This window comes from Gopherus evgoodei, chromosome 5, assembly GCF_007399415.2.
Source record: "Gopherus evgoodei ecotype Sinaloan lineage chromosome 5, rGopEvg1_v1.p, whole genome shotgun sequence".
NCBI lineage: Eukaryota > Metazoa > Chordata > Testudines > Testudinidae > Gopherus > Gopherus evgoodei.
Window position 1 is genome coordinate 101,066,695 of NC_044326.1, and position 10,392 is coordinate 101,077,086.

At 38.9% G+C, this 10,392-nt stretch overlaps 1 protein-coding gene across 1 annotated transcript in view; it reads left to right on the top strand.

Annotated features, from left to right (window-relative positions):
* The window catches only part of ANKRD50 (ankyrin repeat domain 50), a 49,301-nt gene extending 39,484 nt beyond the window's left edge, over nucleotides 1-9,817 (top strand). Inside the window, 3 exon segments of the mRNA XM_030564194.1 lie at nucleotides 1,241-3,625; nucleotides 3,628-4,790; nucleotides 9,066-9,817. Coding sequence (XP_030420054.1) covers nucleotides 1,241-3,625; nucleotides 3,628-4,787 — 3,545 coding nt within the window. The 3' untranslated portion in view covers nucleotides 4,788-4,790; nucleotides 9,066-9,817.
* Nucleotides 9,818-10,392: the final 575 nt, after the last annotated feature.

The window sequence follows — 10,392 nt, forward strand, 5'->3', positions numbered from 1 at the left end:
GTTACCTTTATCAGCTACATTTGTAATTTCATCAAAAAATGAAATCAGGTTTATTATAATCTGGGTCATCATGCTTACCTTTTTTAATATTGGCACGTTACACCAAGATTTCCCTATTACACCAAGATTTATTAAAAATATCAGTGGGCCAGAAATTTCCTCGGCCAACTCTTTTTAGGACTCTTGGGTGCAAATTATCCAGTCTTACTGATTTTTAAATGATTATCCTTAGTAAATGAAGTGTAACATCCTCCTCAGTTAGTGAACTGGAAATTATTTCATCATCCTCATATAATGTGAATTCATCATTGTATCTGTTGACTTTTGTATACTCTGAGTACCCCTTGACTTTAGTAAGGCTACTCATTTGCTTAAGTCAAAGTCATTGTGGTATCATAGTTTTTTGCTTTCAGTGTAGGTTGGGGGAGGAGAGGGGAAGTGAACAGGTCTAAAGAATCTAAATTAAATAAAGTCTTTCTTGTTCAAAAAGCGGCCTCAAGCCAACCTAATAGAAAGTCCCCAAATTTTGAAAGAGATTAATCACTATTAATTATAGACTTCTAAGAGGTTGAAAATTAAATGTCATAATCTGAAAGTTAAGAAAGTTTGAGTAAATGGAAATTTGGGCAGAACTCTGTCACACAAAGGATAATAAATATATTAAAATTATTGTGTAGATGATTGTGAAGCTAAGATTAGAGTTCAGCTCTCAAATGAATTAAAGAGAGTTCTTAAAAAGCAGGGAGTGGAGTTAAGATGAACCAAAATAAAAAGTCTGAGCTGTTGGGCTAGATGGTCCATCAAACAAACAAACACAAACAACTGTTCCTAAATTTCTCATATTCCTAATATAGAACGGGATATGTTAAGGGTGCAGATCAGTTTTTTACTATTTCTAATTATTTATTTATGTGCTGTCAGTGTGCTTGGCATTGTCTGACAGTGTCACAATCCCTGTCCCATGGTCCAGTTCAGCTTTATTCATTAATGTACATTTCTCTTTTTTGTTGAATTTGAAAAATTATGCAGCTTTATATATTATAGCACAGTTCTCAGCTACTATTAGCTATATGTCACTGAATTTCAGATATGCTGTGTTGATACATACATCATTTCTCCTGTTTCCCAAACTTCCTCTCCAAAAGCCTTCTTTTTCTTTTGTAATATTGAACAACCAAAACTAGTAGAAAACTAAACCGCAGAATTGTTCGTTGACCTTTATCTTTTCTCTTTTAAATAGGTTTTCGAAAAATAAGCCTAGATGATCTCCGAAAGGCATATATCGTGAAAGATGTGCAGCAGTATATTCTCCATCGTTTAGATCAAGAAGAAGCACTGAGACAACATCTCACAAAAGAAACTGCAGAAATGCTTAACCAGCTTCACATCAAAAGCAGTGGTTGCTTTTTATATCTAGAACGTGTCCTAGATGGAGTTGTGGAAAACTTTATCATGCTAAGAGAGATCCGTGACATTCCTGGAACACTAAATGGCCTATATCTCTGGCTTTGTCAGAGGCTTTTTGTCAGAAAACAGTTTGCAAAGGTCCAGCCCATTCTGAATGTAATTCTTGCAGCTTGTAGGCCATTGACTACAACAGAATTGTATCATGCAGTCTGGACCAAAAACATGACATTGACTATGGAAGACTTTCAACGCAAACTAGATGTTCTGTCAAAAGTTCTTGTTGATGGGCTAGGAAATACTAAAATTTTGTTTCATTACAGTTTTGCAGAATGGTTGCTGGATGTAAAGCACTGTACACAGAAATATTTATGTAATGCAGCAGAGGGACACAGAATGTTAGCAATGAGTTACACTTGTCGAGCAAAGGATTTGACACCATTAGAGGCCCAAGAATTTGCATTGCATCTAATTAATTCAAATTTGCAGTTAGAGACTTCTGAGTTGGCTTTGTGGATGATATGGAATGGCACACCAGTCAAAGACTCTTTGTCCACTTTAATCCCAAAAGAGCAGGAAGTACTACAGCTGCTAGTAAAAGCTGGTGCTCATGTCAACAGTGAAGATGACCGTACATCTTGCATTGTACGACAAGCTCTTGAAAGAGAAGATTCCATTCGGACCCTGTTAGATAATGGAGCATCAGTAAATCAGTGTGATTCAAATGGGAGAACATTGTTAGCTAATGCTGCATATAGTGGCAATCTTGATGTTGTTAACTTACTTGTTTCTAGAGGAGCAGATTTAGAAATAGAAGATACTCATGGGCAGACAGCACTTACTTTAGCTGCTCGACAAGGACATACCAAGGTTGTCAATTGTTTGATTGGATGTGGGGCTAATGTAAATCACACTGATCATGATGGCTGGACAGCACTACGATCTGCAGCTTGGGGTGGACACACCGAGGTGGTTTCTGCACTCCTCTATGCTGGAGTCAAAGTGGATTGTGCAGATGCTGACAGTCGGACAGCCTTGAGAGCAGCGGCATGGGGAGGACATGAAGATATAGTGCTGAATCTGCTACAACATGGAGCTGAAGTCAACAAAGCTGATAATGAAGGTAGAACGGCTTTGATTGCGGCAGCATACATGGGACATAAAGAGATTGTGGAGCACCTCCTTGACCATGGTGCAGAGGTAAATCATGAGGATGTGGATGGAAGGACTGCTCTGTCTGTTGCTGCACTTTGTGTACCTGCTAGTAAGGGGCATGCTTCAGTGGTTAGCCTTTTAATTGACCGTGGTGCTGAAGTAGATCATTGTGACAAAGATGGTATGACTCCGCTACTGGTAGCTGCCTACGAAGGGCATGTAGATGTAGTTGACTTACTTCTAGAAGGAGGAGCTGATGTGGATCACACTGACAATAATGGTCGTACACCCCTTCTGGCAGCAGCCTCTATGGGCCATGCTTCAGTTGTAAATACTCTTTTATTTTGGGGTGCTGCTGTGGACAGCATTGATAGTGAAGGGCGAACAGTTCTTAGTATAGCCTCTGCCCAAGGTAATGTTGAAGTAGTACGGACTCTGCTGGACAGAGGTCTAGATGAAAATCATAGAGATGATGCAGGATGGACACCTTTGCACATGGCAGCTTTTGAAGGTCACAGGTTGATATGTGAAGCACTTATAGAACAAGGTGCCAGAACAAATGAAATTGATAATGATGGACGTATACCTTTCATACTGGCTGCACAAGAAGGTCACTATGATTGTGTACAGATATTACTGGAAAATAAATCTAACATTGATCAGAGAGGCTATGATGGGAGAAATTCTCTCCGAGTTGCTGCTTTAGAAGGTCATAGAGATATAGTTGAACTACTTTTCAGCCATGGAGCAGATGTAAACTACAAAGATGCTGATGGCCGGCCAACACTTTACATCTTGGCATTAGAAAACCAGCTTACAATGGCTGAGTATTTTTTAGAAAACGGTGCAAACGTAGAAGCAAGCGATGCAGAAGGAAGGACAGCACTCCATGTTTCCTGCTGGCAGGGCCATTTGGAGATGGTGCAGATACTGATAACATACCATGCTGATGTGAATGCTGCAGACAATGAGAAGCGATCCGCTTTGCAGTCTGCTGCTTGGCAAGGCCATGTGAAAGTAGTTCGGCTTTTGATTGAGCATGGAGCCTTAGTTGACCACACCTGTAATCAGGTGCTACTGCGCTCTGCATTGCAGCACAGGAAGGACACATTGATGTTGTGCAGATATTACTGGAGCATGGTGCTGATCCAAATCATGCAGATCAATTTGGACGTACTGCTATGCGTGTTGCAGCAAAAAATGGACATTCTCAGATTATTAAATTACTGGAAAAATATGGTGCATCTAGTCTAAATGGCTGCACTCCATCACCAGTCCACACAATGGAGCAAAAACCCTTGCAGTCAGTCTCTTCAAAACTACAGTCATTAACAATAAAATCAAATAGTTCAGGGAGCACTGGTGGAGGAGATATGCAGCCTACTATGCGTGGTTTGTCTAATGGGCCTGCTCATGCTTTTAGTTCTCCCTCAGAATCTCCAGATTCTACAGTGGACCGCCAGAAGTCGTCTTTATCAAACAACTCTCTGAAAAGTTCCAAAAACTCTTCTCTGCGTACTACGTCATCTACAGCAACTGCCCAGACAGTGCCTATTGATAGTTTCCATAGTATGTCATTTACCGAACAAATACAGCAGCATTCACTGCCTCGTAGCAGAAGCAGGCAGTCCATTGTTTCTCCTTCTTCCACAACTCATTCCTTAAGTCAGAATCATAATTCACCAAGTAGTGAATTTGAATGGAGCCAAATAAAACCTAGTTTGAAATCAACTAAAGCAAACAAAGGGGGGAAAACAGAAAACTCCAGCAAATCTGGATCTGCTGGGAAAAAAATCAAGCAGAGCAGCTCCTCTCAACCACAAGTTTTAGAATATGAAATGACTCAGTTTGATAAACGAATACCTGTTGCCAAATCTGGAACCAGTGTGCCACTTAAATCAATGCCAGCAGAGCCACAGTGCAAAATTTTGGTCCCTCCATCTCAGCAAGAAGTTTGTCGACCTCAGCAACAGTTCCTAATTCACCAACAGAGTGGGGAACAGAAGAAGCGAAATGGAATAATGACAAACCCAAATTATCATCTTCAAAGCAATCAGGTTTTTCTTGGTAGGGTTTCCGTCCCACGAACAGGACAGGAGAGAGGACTTCAGGAAGTTTTGGAAGGCTATCCTCCTGCAGAGACAGAACTAAGCCTTAAGCAAGCCTTAAAACTTCAGCTTGAGGGAACTGACCCAAGCTTCAACTACAAGAAGGAAACACCACTGTAATAGGTAAACTGCTTATCATCACATAGGGCTTTTCTGCATGGTGCATTAGTGTGCATCAGCTGGGGTGTAAGTTCTAGTGCACACATTATATTGAACGGGCCATGTAGACCCCGCTTGCACACACTAAAAATTCCTTAGTGCATGTTGACATAGTCCCAAATAGTATTATGTCACTGCACACTGGGGAGCTTTTAATGCACGCCTGCAGGGTCCACATGGACAGCGTATAATACACTGGTATTCACTAGAATTTGCATCTTAGCTGGTACACAGTAATGCACCACATAGACAACCCATAGACAAAATATGTGCATTTTAAATAAATAAAATATAACTCGTGTAATTTTTTTTAAATCATGAATTTTTAATCAAAATTGTGAAGTGTCAAATTGGATTTCTACATTATAAAATGTTTTTCAAAACATCAGCGTAAAACAATTGGATGATCAGTACACTTTCTTGGAAATTGATATAAAGCTAAAGGCAAGGTGTTGCTCCAGTACTTTTGATAAGTAGCTGAATGTGTATCATGTTTCATACATACATAATTCACAGCATTATTTTCAGTTGAAAGGCTAACATTAAAATACCTTGCTATATTTTAAGTGCTATGCTGAAATTCATTTGTTTACATACTGTGACACAGTTCCTCCTCTGCCTTGGTGGGTCCTATGCTTATAGGTGGATTTGCTTGCCTCAGAGATTCACGGCAGCCCTCAGGTTGGCCACTTTTGCTGGTGGCTCAAACCTGCCTTCCACTCAGCTAACCTTGTCACTGGCCAGCATGGGGGAAATGGAGAACAATCCCCATAGTCTGTATCCCAACTAATGGGTCGGGGAAAGGGAAGATCCCTTTCCGATTTAGACCTTCTCTTCTGGTGTTTCTCACAGACCAGGTCAGCTCCTCCTGTGTCCAATCAAGAGTTGGGGGGAACCCGGGCCCACCCTCTACACAGGTTTCCAGCCCAAGGCCCTGTGGATAGCAGCTGTCTATAATGTTCCCTGTGTCAGCTGCGTGACAGCGACAACTCCCTGGATTACTTCCTCAGGGCCTTCTCCAGCACCTTCTTTATCCTTACTGCAGGATCTTCCTCCTGAAGCCTGATCATGCTTGAACTCTTCACTCCAGCAGCATCACACACCTCACTCCCTGCTCCTTGCACACCCACCTACTAACTGATGGGAGGTCCTTTTTTAAACTAAGTATCTTGATTAGTTTGCCTATCTTAATTGGTTCTAGCAGGTTCCTGATTGCTCTAGGGCAGCCCCTGCTCTGATTACTCAGGGAACAGAAAATTGTTCATCCAGTGGCCAGTATATTTGCCTTCTACCAGACTCCTGTACCCCACTGGTCTGGGTCGGTCACAATATACACTCTTCAAGAAACTGTAAAATATTCTTTCAAGTTACAGGAATAAGTTCTCTACAACTTTAAATTGAAATATTTAATGTGGCCTATATCCTGCAGTGAAAGAAGTACAGAACAATGCCCTTTTAAAGGATATGGGATTCTGAATGGCCTTCATGCATCTCATTGTAGGATTGGTTTATGGGACCAGTTTTCTGAGTGTGGGAATTGTGTATTCATACAGAAGTTCTTAAGTATAATTTAAGACTCCAAATGAAATTAATTTTGGTTTCTCACTCTCTACATAATACATTTTCAACCAGAAATTCTGCAGCTTTCAATAGTTTTTTTACAGAAATTATCCAGGAGTTAGTTATAGTTAATTCACTCTCCTCCAACCCTTATACTCGCAACATCCTGATGAAGTTTGAGTTTTTGTTAAGATAGTGACTTTATTAATAATGATCCCAATAAACATTTGAGTTTCAGAGAAGCAGCATCTTCCTGAAATGCAAAAGCTTCGTATACATTGCTTATTTCCCATCATATTTCTTTTGTTTATATTAATATTAGAATTTGACAGACCAGATTGTTCCTTCTTAGAAAAAAAATGTTCTTGTTAGCTGGCTTAGTCTTGCAGCAAGTCAACAAGGATTTTTTTTGTGAACAGTTGCTTATTAGTTTTGTATCAATCATCTGATAGTTAGACATTCATACATCTTGCTCTAGCAAAAGAAAGAAGAGGGTTTTATCCCAGGCTGCCTTGGAATGTAGAAGTCATTTTCACTGACGTGTGTCCCTTCCTACTATTCCTAGGCTACAAGTTTAGTTCCTGAGGTTTATTGTAAAGGGAAGAAACCCAAAGTATTATACAAAATCCTAAGCTGCTTCCCCAAATGTTTGATGCAACTCTAATGCTAACCAGTTAAAAACAACATGATGGTTCAGACAAGGGCCATTCAGAGCTTGCCTCTATATATAAAACTTTAGTATTACTATTTTTAGTAAACTATCTTAAATTATATAGCAACTATAGTTGCCACCTTGTTTCTAGTAGATGTCTTGGGGTATAATTTTCCTGCGTCACTTAGGAGCCTAACTCTCATTAGTAGTCAGCAGGACTTAGACTCCAAAGTGTGCTAAGCATCAGAGGGGTAGCCGTGTTAGTCTGGATATGTAAAAGCAGCGAAGAGTCCTGTGGCACCTTATAGACTAACAGACATTTTGGAGCATGAGCTTTCGTGGGTGAATACCCACTTTGTCAGATGCATGTAGTGGAAATTTCCAGGGGCAGGTATATATATGCAGGCAAGCTAGAGATAATGAGGTAGTTCAATCAGGGAGGATGAGGCCCTGTTCTAGCAGTTGAGGTGTGAAAACCAAGGGAGGAGAAACTGGTTCTGTAATTGGCAAGCCATTCACAGTTTTTGTTTAATCCTGAGCTGATGGTGTCAAATTTGCAGATGAACTGAAGCTCAGCAGTTTCCCTTTGAAGTCTGGTCCTGAAGTTTTTTTGCTGCAGGATGGCCACCTTAAGGTCTGCTGTAGTGTGGCCAGGAAGGTTGAAGTGTTCTCCTACAGGTTTTTGTATATTGCCATTCCTAATATCTGATTTGTGTCCGTTTATCCTTTCCGTAGTGATTGTCCAGAATGGCTTGCCAATTACAGAACCAGTTTCTCCGCCCTTGGTTTTCACACCTCAACTGCTAGAACAGGGCCTCATCCTCCCTGATTGAACTACCTCATTATCTCTAGCTTGCCTGCATATATATACCTGCCCCTGAAAATTTCCACTACATGCATCTGACGAAGTGGGTATTCACCCACGAAAGCTCATGCTCCAAACGTCTGTTAGTCTATAAGGTGCCAAGGACTCTTTGCTGCTTTTACAAAGTGTGCTAGTCCTTTTTGAAAATGGGACTTAGGTTCCTAAGGCACTTTTGTGTTTTTGAAAATTTTACTCCTGCTCCATATAATATTTTATAAGGTTAACATACTGCATAATCAGTCTCTTCGTTTCATAACTCTTTTATAATGTGAGCACCCCAAACACTGTCTTTTGAACAATAATTAAGTGAAATGAAATTCAAACAACATGATGGAACTGTGGAAGCTATGTCAAGGAGTCCACCAGAACAAAACTGTGCAGGAGCATAGATAAAATCATTCAATTTGCTAACTCTTTAGAATTGTCTGACTTAAATGCAATTAAAATATAAGAAAAGTTTATGGAAATACCCCCATGTATAATTTTATAACTACATGTTGACTCTATTCATTAGCTCTTTTCCAATTTAACACCTGCCAACCTGCATAGTGTTACAGTGAAATATGACCAAAGAGTAGCTTTTGCATTCTTTTTAATCCTTTTTTACAATTATGTTTTAAATGTAAACTTGCATATCATTTGTTGTGGTGACAGTTACCTACATGGTGCAGCCTCAAAAGTATCTTTTACTTTGATGTCTTCTCTATATCTTTGCCACATCCCAATTAAAAAAAAAAAATCCACTAACCAACAAAACAGAGATCGAATACTTCTTGAAGTTCATCTCAGTGCCTTCCCTGAAAATATTTCACAGATTAATCTTGATTATTTTGAGTGAATTACCTATGGAACATCGTGTTAGAAATATTGCTTCATCATGGAGAAACTCATTGCCAATCTAATCTCCAAGGATTTCCAGGAATGGAACTCCAGCTCTCACCACTTGTTGCCTTTTTGGGCAATATTTTCAAAAGTTCTGTAGGTATTGGAGCCAGGATGGATAGTGAATGCAATTGTGTATTTTTGTTTTTAAAGAAATCTTTATTTCAGGACTCATATTTCTAAATATCTTTAGTTAGAAACTGTGTATAGTTGTCTTTCTATATATGCTGTATGTATATGGAATATTCACGAATTTAACTTTTTAATTTTGCACTTTTAGGCCAATTCCATGATGCTATGAACAGAAGAGTTTCTGCCTGGAATGGTTTAATCAGCTGCCAGGGATGAAAGCATATAATGCTTGGTAGTCCATCTAGAAAACTAAGAATGTGATTACTGCAGTACAATTACCTTAATTACTGTAATGTGCCTAAATTTTAAGGCTGCCTTCTCAGTGTAACTCTCTGCGCTTCAGAAGTTTATTTGTGTACTTTGTACATAATACACAGAATAAACACTTTTTTCTTAATTGCAGAATATATGCTGTGTTTCCCTGACAACATCTGAAAAATTGTAAGAGCAAGGATTTTTGATATCCTATTCCAAAAGGCTTGATAAATGTGCATGTGCCACAATGAACTATATATGGGAGGACAGTGCTTTTTGTATTTATTTTATTTTCTTGTGGCAAAAGAAACTAAACATTCAGTTTATACCCTATTTGCATTGCTGTAATGTATGGTCATTTTCCTGTGTATTTCAAAAGTTCTCTCAAGAAAAACAAATCTGGTAATAGTATTTGATGAATTTACAGTACTTGTATGTTCTGTCTGTAAAACTACTCCGTTCAATGGTAGTGATGCAAGATTATAACCATACACCACACCTCTGGGATTTTTTGTAATAAAATCTAATTTCTACAATTACAGCTTGATATCTGGATGTACAGACTGGGTACCACTGAAAACGATAGGAGCTATGCATATGCATCCACAGGCAAAACTTAGCCCATAGTAAATAGTCTAGTATGACCAAAAAAAAATCAATATTAGGTGCTTAAATACAATGTGCTAAAATGTAAGGCCTGATTCTGCTTTCATTTATGCCTCCGTAAGAACTCAGGAATAACTCCATTAAAGTAAGTGAATTTACATCTGTGTAATATTTGTGCAAGCAAGCAAAAACAGGTCTATTGTTTGTAACAGTGTCCACTATGGAAATTTTCTCCAATTACAAGGGATGAACATGCACAACTCTAACTCTATCACTCATGAGTCATAGAACTGATTAACACCTGAAACTACAAAGTATATTGCACCATTCACTGTTATATAGTCTGACTCATGTAGAAACGTTAACTTTTATTATCTAAAGTATTCCTCTAAAGACTTGAATTCAACTTTTCTCATATAGCAATTCTGTTCATTCCCTGAATAGTGTGATCCAAAGTTATGATGGTAATGTATTTATAAATTTAGATAAATGGCCCTTGGATGCATATACATTGTATATTCCAGTCACTGAAGATCTTGATAGCTTACTACTATGGTGAATAGTCATCAGAACATAATTAAAATTGATTTTTTTAATTAAAGCACCTCCTTCTT